The sequence below is a fragment of the Erinaceus europaeus genome, chromosome 6, assembly GCF_950295315.1.
Source record: "Erinaceus europaeus chromosome 6, mEriEur2.1, whole genome shotgun sequence".
NCBI lineage: Eukaryota > Metazoa > Chordata > Mammalia > Eulipotyphla > Erinaceidae > Erinaceus > Erinaceus europaeus.
The window spans coordinates 15640927-15657901 of record NC_080167.1 but is presented as its reverse complement, the minus strand read 5'-3'; the positions used below and the strand labels follow the sequence as shown (position 1 = coordinate 15657901).

The 16975-nt window shown below is 47.8% G+C and overlaps 2 protein-coding genes across 4 annotated transcripts in view; both read right to left on the bottom strand.

Annotated features, from left to right (window-relative positions):
- The window catches only part of BCL7A (BAF chromatin remodeling complex subunit BCL7A), a 236299-nt gene that overhangs the window by 114177 nt on the left and 105147 nt on the right, over nucleotides 1-16975 (bottom strand). The gene's annotated exons all lie outside the window — the stretch shown is intronic.
- Nucleotides 1-16975, bottom strand: part of MLXIP (MLX interacting protein) — a 72845-nt gene that overhangs the window by 7728 nt on the left and 48142 nt on the right. Inside the window, exons 2-11 of one of the 3 annotated variants that reach the window (XM_007539811.3) lie at nucleotides 8693-8799; nucleotides 7781-7866; nucleotides 5870-5959; nucleotides 5418-5459; nucleotides 4586-4757; nucleotides 3510-3599; nucleotides 2849-2940; nucleotides 1159-1804; nucleotides 335-456; nucleotides 64-244 (exon numbers count right to left, since the gene is read on the bottom strand). In XM_007539811.3, coding sequence (XP_007539873.1) covers nucleotides 64-244; nucleotides 335-456; nucleotides 1159-1804; nucleotides 2849-2940; nucleotides 3510-3599; nucleotides 4586-4757; nucleotides 5418-5459; nucleotides 5870-5959; nucleotides 7781-7866; nucleotides 8693-8799 — 1628 coding nt within the window. Of the gene's footprint in view, nucleotides 1-63; nucleotides 245-334; nucleotides 457-1158; nucleotides 1805-2848; nucleotides 2941-3509; nucleotides 3600-4585; nucleotides 4761-5417; nucleotides 5460-5869; nucleotides 5960-7780; nucleotides 7867-8692; nucleotides 8800-16975 lie in introns of all 3 variants that reach the window. The other 2 variants (XM_060193147.1, XM_016184959.2) reach the window with 2 other exon arrangements.

The following is a 16975-nucleotide window of genomic DNA, read 5'->3' as shown; positions in this document are numbered from 1 at the left end:
CCCCAGCCCAGGATTCCCTGCATCTCTGAGGAGACAACTGTTCTGATAGGAGTAAATACTCACTGGGACCCAAAGCAGGGACCTGGGGATTGGCCCCCTGAGGTGGGGCTTGTTCTCTCTTCACCAAGGTGTCCTGCACAGTGCTGGGGGAGAAGAGCCGGGAGACAGGGCCTGGCTGGCTGCCTGCAGTGTGGCTGAGGTCTGTCACCAGGATGCCGCTGTGAAACTCTGTGATGCCAGGAGCCTGAGGAGACACAGGAAAGATGTCACTCTCCAATAGGTCACATCAGGTGAGAGCCACACTAGGGTTGTAAGACACTGAGGGTGCACTCACCCTGGCAATGGTTGCAGACGTGAAGACCACGTTGGACTGGGCCATGGATGATGCAAGCATCCCTTCTCTCTTCAGAGGGCCTGACGTCATAATCACTGCCTGAGGTTGTCCTGAAAAGGCAGCTGCCAGAATAAGGTGAGGAGGGGACCCAGAGTGTGGTCAGGTTCCCTGATTTTGGTAGTGGCCCACTAAGATAGCACCTTCCTTACTGCAGGAAACAGGAAGACAAAGCCACCAGGACACCTAGCTGCTTGAGGGCACCTTCCTCTTGAAGGGGAAATGTTATAGACCCAGGGAAGAGATGACCAAGACTGTATTGTTTCAAACAGCCGGCTGAGACTAACTTTAAAAGAATGACAGAGTAGAGGGAGGGGATGGCTCAGTGGGTAGAGCAGTTGCTATCCATGCATGAGACCTTGGGTTTGAACCCCAACAACACATGGAAACACCGAGGGCAGAACCAAGGGAACACTATGGATGGTGGAGCAATGCTGGTGTCTCTCTTATCTTTCTTAGTCTCTGACACTTTCTCTTTCTTATAAAAATTGAGCCAGGGAGGTGGCTCAGTGGTATAGGACCCTGAGTTCATTTTTTGGCGCGCGCGCGCGCGCACACACACACACACACACCCTAAGAATGACATAAGATAGACATAGACTAGTGACATAGACTAGGACTGTATACATGTAGCATTTCAAGATACGTCTGCTTCATTTACTTGTGTATTCTGTCACCAATTTTCAAACCTCTGAGACAAGGAAATACCTGGGGGTGGTGGTGAGGGAGTGCGCCCACACCCTGGCTTCCTTACATAGCAGACTCACCTGGGGCAATGCAGGCATTCTTCAGTACCAAGGACATGGGCTCTGATTTGGAAGCAGGCACTATTTTTGGAGGGTGCTTGGACCTCCCTCCAGTTTGGGATACGGGTTTAGGTGGCACAAAAGTTAAACAAGATTGGGGGGCTCCGACTGTGGTGGACTGGGTAGCAGGAGACAATGCCAGACTACAGGGGGAAGCTGAAGGGGTGGGGCAATGAGTTGTGATGAGTAGGCCCTGGCTCTGGCTGAAAGTGGTGGCGAAGGCGTCATGGGTGACAGTGGCAGAAGCTGTGTGGGTGATGACAGAAGGTGATTTGCTGACTCCTGCAAACTTCTGGGGCTGCAGGAAGGTAGATGGAGCTGGGGGGTTCAGGGCAGGAGCTGGAGAGGCAACTAATGGCAAGGCTGGGGCAGCCGGTGCCGGGGCAGGACTAGGAGAGAGCACAGGTATTGTGAAGATGGGGAGGAAAGGCTGGGGCACACTCAGTGGTGGTGCAGAAGGACCAAAGTCTGTGGGCTGGATAAAGGGGTCCCCAGGCTGGGAGGCTCCCTGCCGATCCGGAGGATCCAGAGCAGTATCTGCAGTGAGTGCAACGAGGTTGACAGGGAGGCTCACGGTGGGAAGGGTGGTGGTTGATAGGATGCCCTCCTGAGAGAGGAAGAGAAAAAACGAGCACTGCGATCACAAACTCCAAACTCGCTGTGGCTCCCTTCATCTTTGTCACAAAGTCAACAGCCTAGCTGAGTGCCCGGGGCAGGGATCTGTGTCTCTGCAGGCCTCAGCAGGGGTCTATTTCCATCAGGAACTAAATGACAACACAGATAAGACCAAGTGACTGTCTGAGTACAGCTGGCTCTTGGCCTGAGACTATCTTATTTCTAGAGTCCAGCAGGTCCCCCGAAGTCCCTGTCATCTTCTGTTACAAAGCCAGGGTAGCCTGGATCACAGCTGTTCTTGGGGTTCTCCCCGGATAGTTTCACATATCACCTTCAGAGAGGTCACCTCCTCCTGAAAGGAAAAGGCTACAAGGGACCAGCTGTTCCCTTCTCAGTCTCTAGAGAAGACTCTCCCAGAGTCAGGTGAAAGAAGGCGGGCCAGGTTCTGGGTGTCTAAGTGGACAGGGCACACACAGCTCAAAAGCCCCTTGAGAAAGAGCCAGGCCTCACTAGGCTCAGCAGCCCTACGCCTGCCACTGACTTATACAGATTGCTGGGCAGAAAGTAAAAGATACACACAAAACTTCTTTTCACTTCGAGCCTAAAGTTGTCTTTATTGTGGTCTGGGAATTGGTGCAGTGGATAAAGAATTGGATTCTCAAACATGAGGTCCCAAGTTCAATCCCTGGCAGCACATGTACCAGAGTGATGTCTGGTTCTTTCTCTCTCCTCCTATCTTTCTCATAAGTAAATAAATTCTTTTTTAAAAAAGTTATTATCTCACTAGTCTGACTTTATTGGTCAGAACAGAGTCCACCTTGACAGGCATATACCTTTTCTGTTACTGCAGAAATATGGATATTTCAGCATTCTCAAATAGGGCCGGAGGCATTTCTTTACATACCACACGTGTGAACAACATGGGACCCAGCAGCCCCCAACACTCTGCTTATGAATGCATGGTTAAGAAAGCAGTTGAGCCCTGGCTGCAAAGATTTGATGACCAACCTGTGCCCCCCTCCCCAACTCCCTCTACCTGAGCAGGTGGGCTGTTAGGCTCTGGTGTGGGTGCTGAGGCAGGTGTGGGCAGAACAGAACCAAAAATGGAGCGGCTGGATGAGAAGAGGTCTGAAAGACAACATCAGAGACTTTTTGACTCCAGATGCCCATAACGTCCTTGAATTAAACAAACTAAGCACTAAATTCCACAATACCCAGAGGAATGCCATGGCCAAAGGGAGTTCCCCCTGACCCCCAGAGGTAACTTTGCAGGGAAAGACCCTCAGACTGGAACCGCAAATGCTGCCAACTAGTCTGGGCTCTGAACTACTCCAGGTCTGGTGTTTTTCACAGACTCTTGACAATGCGAGCTCAAAGGCTTGGTTTACTGGGAGGAAGCAAAAGGCTGGGAGGCAGCTGTGCCATCAGTGCCCTCTGCTGCCCACAGAGAGAACTGCTTGTAATCAGGGCCAAACCTGAGGCTCTGAACTTCCAGGTCACTTACCAGAAAGTTTGTCCCCAGAAAAGTTTCCCAGAAGCTGTAGCTACTACCATACCTAAGTAAATGGTAATTCCAGAAAATTCTAACACTGCCCCTCCCCTAACCCACCCCCATCCCAGCAGTTCCCTCTATGGAAGGGAAGCACCATCTGCTCTGTCTGTGGTCATCAGACTCTAGCTGGGCCCCAAGTCCTCACCCTGGAAAGGTTCAAAAGTGTCCATGAAGTCCAGGTTGGGTTGCAAAGGAATTAGCCCTGGCTGAATCATGTCTGCATTTCCCAGATGTGCTACAAGAATTAGAAACAAAGGAGTTATTTTTCCTTTTCAATGTTGCAGGAATATGCAAAAGACCTGGAATACATCTTCCTGCCTCTGTTCACATTCTAGACTTGTAGACAGCTGGCTAGGAATTCTACTTTCTTGTCAGCTCAAGGCCATTTTTTTTGTTTTCAGAAGGCAGAAAACGAAGAGAATTTTGTGTAAGAAATGAGAATTAAGTATCAGGGAACAGATACTACCACCAGGAAACAGTAAATAGCAAAGAGATCCAGTCCACCCCACCTCTCAATTCTATTTCTTAATCTGCTGGTTCTCTTCCCTGAAGCTTAACTGGAATCACCAGATCTAGGCACGTTTCCAGCTAATATTAGGGTAGCAACAGGGGGTGGGGAGTGGACGAATCAGCCCAAGAATAGTATCAAAAATATGACACTGGTTCAGACCACCACTCACCCTCCCACCATTTTCTTGCAGAGATTCTTTTTTTTAAAAAAATAATATTTATTTATTTAGTCACCTTTTGTTGCCCTTGTTTTGTTGTTGTAGTTATTATTGCTATTATTGTTGATGTTGTTGTTGGATAGGACAGCGAGAAATGGAGAGAGGAGGGGAAGACAGAGAGGGGGGAGAGAAAGACAGACACCTGCAGACCTGCTTCACCGCCCGTGAAGCGACTCCCCTGCAGGTGGGGAGCCGGGGACTCGAACCAGGATCCTCACACCGGTCTGTGAGCTCGAGCCACCTGCGCTTAACCCGCTGCGCTACCGCCCGACTCCCTCTTGCAGAGATTCTAAGGGTGCCTGACAACTGTCGAGAGGCTCCATTTGTAGTTCCTACTCCACTCAGATAGCAAATGAGGTTGGTAAAACCTTCTCCTTGCTGCCAACCCTCACAAGTGACATGCAGCAGCTCAGAAAGCCCTGAAGTGAGGCATATCCACCGACAAAGAAAGGGACCAACTGGGTATTCAGTGAAAGACCTACGCAGAGGTTACCTATTTCCCGTGGGTTGGGCCAGGCCACTGGCTGGTGTGAAGAAAGCGTGGAGAAGAGGGTGTCACTGAATTCTGACATGAGCATATCTGTGTCCAGCAGTGGGTCCTCTTCCATGGGGACAGGGGTCTTCCATCCATCCCCATGTTTGTGCCAATATAGCATGTCATCATCCTGCTGGGGGTGGGTATATCTAAGGTCAACAGGGAGGGACTCATTGGCCCAGGCATATTCTGCCAGTGAGACATGTCACCCTCTTGTACAGAGCAACTGTTCTAGAGATGATGCAGAGAGAGGTGAAGAAATACAAGAAGAAAGTCGTTCATGGTCCAGGAGGTAGCTCAGTGGGTAAAGCACTGAACTCTCAAGCATGAGGTCCTGAGTTCGATCCCTGGCAACACATGCGCCAGAGTGATGTCTGGTTCTTTCTCTCTCCTATCTTTCTCACTAATCAATAAATAAAATCTTTAAAAAGAAACAAAGAAAGAGAAAAAGTGGTTCTAGACCACCTATCAGAGAACTTTCCTGCTTCCCAGCCATCATGTGTCCTCATGAGCAGGGGGCCATTCTCTAGGCACATGCAGTCAACATCCCTAACACTTTCTGCTACAGGCTCAGTCAGGACACCTAAGTCATGCGTGTGAGTGTTGTTGTTGCCGTTTGTTTGTTTGACCACAGCATGCTCAGCTCTAGCTTATGGTGGTGCAGGAGATTGAAACTGAGGCCTTGGAATGTGAGGCATGTGTCTGATAGCATAACCATTATGCTATCTCCCCCACCTGACTTCTGTTCCTTATCAAAGAAAAGTTCCCACGGTCCCCCAAGCTCATTCACCTGGGCCAGGCTAGAGAGGTCCTCATCCTTGTGCTGCTGCAGCTGTGGAGAAAGAGGGGGACAAAGTGGTCACCAAGGGTCTTGGGAGGGGACAAGACTCTCATCCTCTCCTCTCTCAAGAAAAGTAGATTCTAGAAACATCAGGGCTTCCTCTCTAGTGGTGTGTGTGTACGCGTGCGTACACACGTGCACATACACAAGCAAGCGCACACTCTATTCTCTTCCACGCCAGGTTGACACCAGGCAAAGAGAAGATTCCCACCTAGTGTTTGTGGAATAGACAGGCTCACAGCCTGGGAGACTGAAAGCAAAGGGACCATGACCGCAGGCCCTTACTCGGGGTGGGTTAGAACGCAGGTCCTAGGAGTCAGCCTGGTGTTCCTCCACACCCTCCCCCACCCCACACCCAGGCTTCCTCAACAGCCCCTTTGTGGCCCACAGTGGATGGATACCCTTTTCTTGAAGTAGGTCCTCCACTTGTGATACTCCCTGATAACAATCTCGATGCGACTCTTCCAGTATTTCCCTTCTGTGGTGATGGCCTGTGGTAGACAACGAATGAATGAATGAATGAACGAAAAGACAGTGCTAGCCAACAGCTATCAGTTCAATTCAATAGTCTGCCTGCTTTACAGTGTGTGTGGTACAAGTTCACGCCTGGTTCCCACCCCCCCAACCCCCATAATGGAAGAAGCTTCAGTACTGTGGTTTTTTTCACTCTCAATATCTCTGTATCTATCTATTTGAAAACGCCACCCCAAGAGTGGTAAAGCGTCAATCATGAGAGAAGGAGAGAGGGAGGGAGGGGGACGGAAGGAAAGAAGAAAGGAAGAAAGGAAGGAAGGAAGGAAGGAAGGAAGGAAGGAAGGAAGGAAGGAGGGAAGGAAGGAAGGAGAAAAGAAGGGAGGCAGGCAGGCAGTGACTAGCAACAGTCCACCTGGGCAATCTGTCCCAGAGCACCTACCCTGTGCCTACAACTGAATTCACAGTGTCTCCATGATACCATGTCTCTAACATTTGTGACTAGAGATAACAAAGGGGCCTTTGGCAGTCAAAGTCCTAAGGATCTGAGTGGAGCACTGGCAGTGTCTGGGGGCTCCACAGACTCAGAGGGAACACTCACATCCTTAACCAGTGGGCTCTGCCATATTTTCAACGGTATGCCTAAAACTAGACCGTGTCTAGCTGCTCAAACTGTCTCTCACTGGGCTACCTGCTAGTTTTCTCTCTTTTATCAAGACAGTAAGACAAGCTTGAATAAAAGTTAAACCATCTGCAAAGGTATAAAATGAAAAAAGTCACTCTCTAATCCCAACCCCCAGAAGGGTCTACTAGTAACAGATATCTGCATCCTCCTCAATGGTTCCTATGCATATAAAAACACATACACACTAACAAATTAACATGACACATAATGATAAAATTATTTTTATACAATTTTACTTTTCTCTATTTCTTCAATAACTTTCTGTTTTAGTATACAAGGCTCTTGAAGTCATTCTTTAACTGCTCACAATGTCAGTCTTATAAAGAACCCTGCTGATTTCACATCTATTTATCTGATTATTGTGGTGCTAGAGAATGGACAATGGCCTTATATGTGCAAATACCACTGACTGGTCTCTTTGGTTTGATTTTTTATTCTTAATTTTTTGAGAGGTGGAAGAGGATAGGAGGGAGAGATAGAGAAACACCACAGCACCACTCCACCGCCCGCAGAGTTCTCGCGCAGGGGTTGAAACCCAGTGCCCTGTACACAGTAAGGTATGCACTGTACTAGGCAAAGTATCTCCCTGTCCTTGACTTCAGGCTTTATTTATTTTACCAGAGTAGTACTTAGTTCTGGCTTATGGTGGTATAGAGGACTGAACCTGGGAGGTCAGCCTCAGGCACTAAACTCTTATGAAATCATTATGCTATTATCTCAGTCCCCAACTACAGATTTCCTTAAATTAATTTATTTTGTAATTGCATACTTGTCTGATGGCGTCTCCAACAGAGTTTATTCTAGGACTGAGGGACAGCTCATCTGGCAGGGAGTATGCCTTGCCATGTGCTGGCCTGGGTTCAAGCACCACGTGGAAATGCCCATGACCCCAGGGGGAGCTCCAGTGCTGTAGTCTAACATCAAATTTCAAATAAAAGGGGAGGGCAAGTCTGTGGGCAGAACTCCTCAGTCCTTAGGTCAGCCCAGTCTGAGAAGAGGAGCACCTCTGCCACTGTGTTCCCTTACTTCTCAGTGTCACCAGAGCTGACAGGAGCATACACAGCCTCCTGCACGCAGCCCACACTCCCACTCTCATAAGCCTTTTCCGAGTGAGGGCTGCTCCTCTCCCAGTCACCAACAATCTTTTAGCAAGCACCTCTGGCCGGCGGTGCTCATCCACGTCCACAGAGCCATCTAGTGGGGTGACAAAGTGGCACACGGGGTTCTTGCGCTTCTCCAAATCTGGGTGGAAAGAGGGCGAGACATCATCACCACCAACACTCCAGAGGAAACCCCACTCCTTTTTGTCCACATGCTTCCTGACTGGTCTTTTCTGCTCTGGCCTTGAAAAATTAGATTCCAGAGAAGTGGGACTAAAGGAGAGCTATCAGTAGCACCCAGGTAGGAAAGGGAGTCTGGCTTATATATTTATTTTTTAAAGATGTTATTTATTTATTAATGAGAAAGACAGGAGGAGAGAGAAAGAACCGGGTATCACTCTGGCACACATATTGCCGGAGATCGAACTCAAGACCTCATGCTTGAGAGTCCAAAGCTTTATCACTGTGCCACCTTCCGGACCACGGGAGTCTGGCTTATTAAGAGGCATCCCCGTCCAACCCAAGCACACCCCATCTCCTGCAGAGGCCTGCGGATCTGCATCTTCTGAGAGCAGCTGAGAACAGGACATAATTTCATGTCACCTCTCTGCTCAGCCCTCCTCACTTCCCTAAAAAGTTAACTAAGCCTCATTCTTCCGTCCTTTTGGGCTCAGTGACCTAGCAGGATCAGGAGCACTTTCACATGGAAACCCTGCTGACACTTCTGTCCCCTGGACTTTCACCACAGAGCCCAAACGACCAGATGTCCTGTACTTGGGGACTGAGAAGAGTTCAGCTCACTAGAGTTTGCTTTGGCTTGCCCTTCTTCGCTGACTACCTGAAAGAGGCTTCTGTATGAAACCCAATGTTCCAAGAGCAGTGTCTGGGCACTGAAGTGCACAGGCCTCCAGGTGGCAGAAGCCCCCCACAAAGCCTGGGGGCCCCACTCTTCAGTTCACTGAGCTTACACTGCATGTACCACGCCCGCCAGATGGCGTTATTGAGCCGGATCTTGTCTCTCCACTGGAGCTTCAGGCCCTTGAAATTCTTCCACTTTGGAGACACCAACTTCCCACTGAAAAGTAAGGTGAAGAGGAAAGACTCAAGTCATTCTTCTAAAATGAAAAAAAATCAGAAAGGGCCTCCCCATTGTTCCAGGCCTCAAAATTCTTGATTAATCTATTAGAAGTCATAGATTTAAAGATTGATCACTTGAGAATTTCTTCAGTGACACTGAGGCACAGAGATTGCATCAGGTGTGGAGGATGCAGGATTAGTGTCACACAGGTAAATGCTGGCGTGGGGTGGTGGGGCATGGGGTCCACTACTTTATTCCATCTAATTTTGCATATATACACAATTTTCCAAAATTGAAAGTTTAAAGGAAATCTGTTGATTTTGCTGTGTGTGTATGAAACCAGCATGGCGTACATCTAGATTTATACAGTATATTTTTTTTGTCTCCAGTCGCTGGGGCTTGGTACTGGCATTACGAATCCACCGCTCCTGACAGGAAGAGGAGAGAGAAAGACAGTTGCAGACCTGCTTCACAGCTTGTGAAGTACCCCCTCCTGGAGGAGGGGAGCGGGGGCTTGAGTCCAGATCCTTGTGCAGTCCCTTGCACTTAGTACTATGTGCGCTTAACCGGGTATGTCACTGCCCAGCTCCCAATTTATACACTACTATATGTTAATTATATCCCTACAAAGCTGGAAAAAAGAAAGCAGTCTTTTGTCCAGAGAACAGAAGCCCAGGTCCCAGGAGTTGGTCCTACCCTGACTCCTGCCAAGTCAACATCCCTGATGAGGCAATGCCCTCCAGACCTTAGAACCTCTTGGGCCCCTGCACACAGACACATCTTGTCTAGACCGCCTTGACTGCACTGCTGCTGAGACTTCACTCAGCCCCTTGCATGGCAGGGGGTCCACTAGTGAGGCAGCTCAGTCTACAGGGAAGGGCCCTGGAGGCTTGGAGCCTGGGAAGTGGCTCCTCAGTGGGTTGACTACAGGATTTGCATACATGAGGCTCCTAGTTTGGTTCCTAGCACTGCAAAGGCCTTAGTGGTGCCCTGGATGCTCTCTTGGTGAAATTAATAAATCTGGGGGGGGGGGGAGAGAGTCCTGGATTTCAATACCTCCTAACTTGAAAAGTTCTTTCTTTCTTTCTTTCTTTCTTTCTTTCTTTCTTTCTTTCTTTCTTTCTTTCTGTTTGTCACCACTGTCACTTGACCTTGCTTCACTTGTCTGCCCACTCTGGATGGCAGTAAACAAAGACCTGGTCATAGGTCAGTCCTCTTACTGCTTAAGTGCTTGAAGGGCAGGGGCTGGGTCTCAATTACTCATGGGACAAGTCTCTGCTATGTCGTGCTTGTGCTAAGGAAGGAGGAAAGGGACAATGAGGGGCGAGGTCCCTGCTCTTGTATAGCATACAGACTCCTGAGAAGTAAGCCCTGGCCATGTGCCGCATGTTGTGAAGAGCAGAGGGTTGGGGAGCAGGTGGTCAGCATAACCAACCCAATCTGAGCAGTCAGGAGAGGATTCCTGGAGCAGGTGACGCCTCTAAAGGCACAGAGGATAAGAAATCCTTAGCTAAGCCCAGGAGAGGAAGACCTTCTGCTCTGTTTGTTCGTGATGGCTCTGGAGTGAGAGATGGCCCGAAGTGTGGCTGGACCCTGGGGGAGGGGGTGAACAGGAGGCTAGGGTGTTTCTAGGCCATCTGGAGAATAAATACTGGAGTAGATGAGGCACCATCATGGGCCAAGCAGGTCCACTTTCCTTTCCTCTGCAAGATCTTCCAGCAGCCTAATGTCTGGTCAGGCAGATGGTTCCAGGAAAGAATAAAAGAGAAAACTAGCCCTGTCTTTTTGTTTCCTTAAGGGAAACAACATTTTTCTAAAACTGAAAGCTTCTGTCAGAGCTCAGAATTCCAAGGTCTTTGATAGAACAGTAGGGTTGGGATCCTGACACATCTGTCACCTGCACAGAGGGCTGCTGAGGAAGAGCAGAAGGACCCTGCAAAGAGCATGACTTCTGGTGTGAAGGACTGAGCACTGGGTCACATGCCCACCCTGTCACTGCAGAAAAGGCCGCTACCATGAGCACGGGAGCCTCTGCAGAGAAAGCAGCCACCTTCAGTGGAGGCAGTGGGGAATCAGAGCAAGGAAACAACGTGACAACATGTGGTTTTGGGGTTCTCTTCCTCCTCCTCGATTGCTGGAGAGTTTCTCTTTACCCTAATGTCAATATCAGATGTAACCAAACTTCAACAAACAAAGCGGGTTTTGAGTCATCCAATTAGTGTCTCATGAAACTCCAGGTTTCTGTAATATCTCAATAGTCAACATGTGGTACTTGACCAACACAGAGAAGTGAGTTCACAAGCAAAACCAAAAGCACCCAGAGAAGCAGAGGGCGTTAAGTAGGCACACCAAAGCTGATTTCCTGCAGACGCACCCGCCTTCCCTTCGGCAGGTTCAAGGCAAGGTCAAGCAGTGAGCAGGCACAGCACTGAGGTATTGAGGTAACACAGAGGACACAGGGCTACTAGACTAATGGCCTGGGTGAACTTTACAGCATTCCCTTCCTGGTGGGTTTCCTGGAGATGCCAATGGGTCACTACATCCTGAGGACTGTCATGGGGGAAGTAGAGAGGTGGTCCTGTCAAACCTGGTCAGGGGCCATTCTAAGGGGATTCACCAAAGTCCCTGTCCACAGAACCTATTAGGAAAGGCTGTTTTGGTAAGTGCTGAGAAGGGAAGCAGTGGCTCCTAGGGAGCCCCAGAAAGCTTAAGGTAGGGTGTCTGCTCCCCAAGCTGCCCAGCTGGCCTTGTCTTCCAGATGGGCTACCCCAGGCTGGGCTACTTCTTGCTCTAATTCAGGATGTGCTGTATTCCTTCTTTAAAGTGTAACCGGAGGGGCCAGAAGATAGCTAACCCAGTCACAGCCTGGTTTTGAGCCCTAGTACCATGTGGAAGTGTCATGGCACTGGGAGAGTTCAGAGCTGTGGTGTCCCTAGACTGAAATAAAAACAATGGTAAAGTCAGCTAGGAGCGAGAGTCTGGCGGTAGCACAGCAGGTTAAGTGCACATGGCACAAAGCAGAGGGCAAGCGTAATGTTCCCGGTTCAAGCCCCTGGCTCCCCACCTGCAGGGGAGTCGCTTCACAGGCAGTGAAGCAGGTCTGCAGGTATCTATCTCTCTCCCCCTCTCTGTCTTCCCCTCCTCTCTCCATTTCTCTCTGTCCTATGCAACAACGATGACATCAATAACAACAATAACTACAACAACACTAAAAAACAAGGGCAACAAAAGGGAATAAATATTTTTTTTAAAAAAAGTCAGCTGGGAGCAGTGAAATTGAGCATGTGCAAGGCCCCAGCACCACAAAATGACTAAATAAAATGTAACTAGAAGCATATTATGAAATTGACTGAGACCACTGATCTCCCCCTAACAAATAAAGACCGGTTTCAGCCTTACCTCCTTGAACAAAACAATGGAATCACCTCAGACTCTGTAACTGTGGTGAGGTCATGGCCTAGCTCTGATTAACCTGCTCGTGGGAAGTGCTTCTAAATGTGGAGTGTACACTTTTCTACAAAGAGAGTTATTTATGCTACCTTGCCATGGCCACTCTCCCTGGAAGATAGGTTCATGACACAAAACAGGAAACTCACAACACCACAAAGGCCTCTCTCAAAATGTGTTAGGTGGAATTAGTGAAGTCTGAATTTATCAAAGGTCTGGCAAGAGACTTCTTTGGAATGAAAACTGAAGTGTAAGTCTTGCAGAGATGGGCTCAAGAACAGGTGGGACTGGACTGGGGGTTCTGGGTTGCCTCAGGACTACTCATCAACTCTTATCCACTCAGCCACCTCCCAGACCACAGCTCACCAACTCTTACACAGGCCATTCTTTCCAGAAGAAAGCAGGTCGGGGCACTGAGGTCTGTCTCCATGGGTTCCAGAACGGTGGTGGAGCCCTTTCATTTGCCCATCCACCCACATTCCCTTACAGGGGGCCATGTTGTTTCACATTTCCGATGCTTCCAGACACTGTTGGCAAATGTTCCCCATTTGGTTCCCATCCCACCAGTTTGGTGGAAGGGCTATGAGTGCAGGAGACCATGATGTGGAAGCATGCTGAGGACCCATGTGCACCTGCTCTGCTCCTATGGAGTCTGGGTTGGGGGTGGGGGGTTCTTTTACTCTGGTGACATCTAAGTCACCTGCAAAGGCAGTCTAGAGATCACTATAAGCCATATCCTCACTGATGAAAGTAGTAATTGGCCTACCGTCTTATGTTTTTGTTTTATTTTTTAATTTTTATTGCCTCCACAGTTACCACTGGGGCTTGGTGCCTGCACTACAAATACACTGCTCCTGTGGCCTTTTTCTTTTAGATCTTTTTTGGATAGGACAGAGAGAAATTGAGAGGGAAGAGGAAGACAGAAAGGGAGACAGAGAGAGACCTGCAGACCTGCTTCACTGCTTGTGAAGTGACCCTCCTGCAGGTAGGGATCCAGGGGTTCAAACTGGGATCCTTAACGTGGGTCCTTGCATTTCTTACTATGTGCACTTAACCCAGTTGTGCCACTGCCTGACCCCCGTTTTTTATTTTTTTATTTTTTTTTAATTTTTTATTTTATTTTATTTTTTATTTTATTTATTCCCTTTTGTGGCCCTTGTTGTTTTATTGTTGTAGTTATTATTATTGTTGCTGTCATCGTTGTTGGATAGGACAGAGAGAAATGGAGAGAGGAGGGGAAGGCAGAGAGGAGGAGAGAAAGACAGACACCTGCAGACCTGCTTCACCGCCTGTGAAGCGACTCCCCTGCAGGTGGGGAGCCGGGGCTCGAACCGGGATCCTTATGCCGGTCCTTGTGCTTTGCGCCACCTGCGCTTAACCCGCTGCGCTACAGCCCGACTCCCCGTTTTTTATTTTTTAATCATCTTTATTTTTTTGGATAGAGACAGCCAGAAATCAAGAGGGAAGGGGGAGAAAGGGAGAGAGACAGAGAGACACCTGCAGCACTGCTTCACCATTTTCAAAGCTTTCCCCTTACAGGAAGGGACTGGGGGTTCAAACCTGGGTCCTTGTGCACTGTAACATGTGCACTCAACCAGGTGTGTCACCACCTGGTCCCTACACCATCTTACATAACAAAATTCACCATTTTTATTTTTTACACAGTGCCAGGGAATGAACCCAGGGCCTTGCCTATGTGCAGTGCTGTTGAACAGCCTCCCAGGACCAATATTTCTAATTCTATGTGTAGGTAGGTAGGTAGGCAGATAGACAGACAGATATGGAGAGTGTGTGTGCAAGAAAAGGGCAATGAGGAGAAGTACAGAGAGGAGAGACTGGTACCAAATCACTGTTCTACCATTCATGGAGTTCCCTTGGAGCTATCCATGGTGCTTCCATGCAATGCTGAAGATCAAATCCAGGGTCTCACAAATAAAGGTCTGTGTTCTATCTACTGAACTAGCTCCCAATCCCTCACTTCAGCCATCTAAAGTAGGGGTTGGGAAACAGCCCCCCCTTTTAAAGAAACTTTAAGGCCTCCCCCCCAAGGCTTGAGCCTAGGTCCTTGCACATGGTTATATGTGTGCTCAACTGAGTGTACACAGCCTGGTCATGGGAACCCTTTTTCTGCCAAGGGCTATTTGGATATCTAGACCACCATTCAAGGGCAATACAAAATAATCAGCTTCAAATAAACACACACAAGGATTTATTGAATTTTGAGTCTCATCTGTGGATGCCTTGGCAGACCTAGACCAAATGATGGTCCCCACCTCTGATTTAAAGCATATAAATATAAATATAGCATTAAATGTTCTCACAACAGTTGTATAACAGTCACTGTATCTAGCTTCAAAACTCTTACTACCTCTGCCCCTGGTAACTACAAACCTACTTTCTATCTCTCTGGGTTTGTTTCTTCTGGATATTTCATATAAATAGGATATGTAGTCTTTTATATCAGGTACTTTTTTTTTAACCTAGCAAAAAGTTTCAAGGATTATTCATATCACATTCCATTGGATGGAGAAATCACTCTTTGTGTCTTTCACCCACTGATGGACAATGGGTGCTTTACTCTTCTCTATGGTGAGAAACCATGCCATGAACCCACACACCTGCTTTACTGACCAATCAGTTCAGAGCTCCAGTGAGGGAGAGCTGTGAACAGCAAGCTGGCATTGGGAACATACGTTGTGTGAAACAACGGGACCTTGTTGGAGGGCAAGCTGACAAGTGTTTCTCAACATTCTAAATGCTCATTCCACTGTTAGGGCTGGTCCCATGGACCCGCCTGCACACAGACACAAGGACATCGAAGTGCAGCACAGCCTGCAGCAGTGCAAGGCTGGGAACCTAGATGTTCACCAGAGGGAATGGTCTAAACTGTGATGCTCTGATATGTTCAGCTAGTGAAATAATTCAGGGCAATTAAAACATGTATGTCTAGCAGCTGGGTGGTGGCACCCTCTGTACAGTGCACGATACCATCTTCAAGGACTTAGGTTCAAACTCCCAGTCCCCACCTATAGAGGGAAAGCTTCACAAGTGGTGCTACAAGCATCTCTAGTTCCCTCTCTCTCTCTCCCGCTCTATTTTTCTCTCTGTCAGAAAGGAGGGTGGGAGGGATGGTTGTAAGGAGCAGTAGGGTCATCATGTAGACACCCAGTCCCAGCGATAACCATATTGGCAAAAAACAAACAAAAAATTATGCCTAAGTGCTGACATACAGGCAAGATCTTCAAGTATGTTAAACAGGAAAACTGCCACACTCTTTTGAATATTTACTGGGGACATATGCACACAGACACACATTCAGGAAGAAAGGAGAAGAAAGGGAAGTAAGGGAGAGTGCTGAATGGAGATAGCCAGTGTCTGGAAGGATACACAGAAATAGGTAACAGGGATACTGATTCCTGTTAAGTAGAAAATAGAAAGCTGAGTTGGAGAATTAAGGGTTCTGTGAGGACTAAGCTTTTTCTGATTACCTTTTTTTTTTTTAAGATTTTATTTATTTATGAGAAAGACAGGAGGAGAGAGAAAGAACCAGACATCACTCTGACACATGTGCTGCCAGGGATCGAACTCGGGACCTCATGTTTGAGAGTCCAAAGTTTTACCACTGGGCCACCTCCCAGACCACTACCATTTTTTTAATCTTTTACTTTTATTTATTTATTCATTTGTTTTCCCTTTTTGTTGCCCTTGTTTTTTAAATTTATTGTTGTAATTATTATTGTTATTGATGTCGTCATCAAATCTTACTTTTTAAAAATCTTTTTTATAACCTCTTTTTTAATATTTATTTATTCCCTTTTGTTGCCCTTGTTGTTTTATTGCTGTAGATATTATTATTGTTGTTGGATAGGAATGGAGAGAGGAGGGGAAGACAGAGATGGGGAGAGAAAAATACCTGCTTGTGAAGTGACTCCCCTGCAGGTGGGGAGCCGGGGGCTCAAAATGGGTTCCTTAAGCTTTGGCGCCACCTATGCTTAAATCCACTGCGCTACCGCCTGACTCCCCTGATTACCATTTTAACTGTTCAAATGTAACAGAGGGATGTACTGGCTTTTTCAAATAGACAAAGCAAAAAAAAAAAGACTAGGCATGGCCCAAGACACCTTATGCAGCTTCTAGTTAATTGGTAAGGCAATTACTTACATGTGAAGATGCGTAACTTGTGCACGAGTCAATTTTATACACCAGATCCAAATATGAGGAGAATAGGTTAGTTTTAATGAGTGGATGAATAATGCTCAGATAGGTCTCTCTTCCAGGATTTTGATTCTTCAAAATAAGTCTCTATTGGTTTCTCCTGGGAGCTGGGACTGGTTCCACAGGCTGCTAGGAGCCAAAACTAATAGGCTCTAGTTGGACAAAGGTTCATTGAGAAGCCAAGACGTGGGGAGCAGCCCAGTGAGAGGCGTGGCTGGAGGGCAGCATAGTTAAGGGGATCACTCTGGAGCCAGGGCCCTCCATGCTGGGCCACTAGCCCAAGTAGAACCTCCTTCCAGAGGGCTTTCAGATCTTCCTTCCAGGCCCAGGTCAGGGGCAGGGGGTGCCTCTTCTATACCTGAAATTTAGCCTTCTTATGGGTCACTGTTGATTTTATTTTTAAAGGTATATTTATTCATTTGTGAGAGAGAAGAGGGAGAGAAAGACTCAAACATCCCTCTGACAAGTACAGTGCCAATGCCAGGGATCAAACTCCAGACATCAAGCTAGA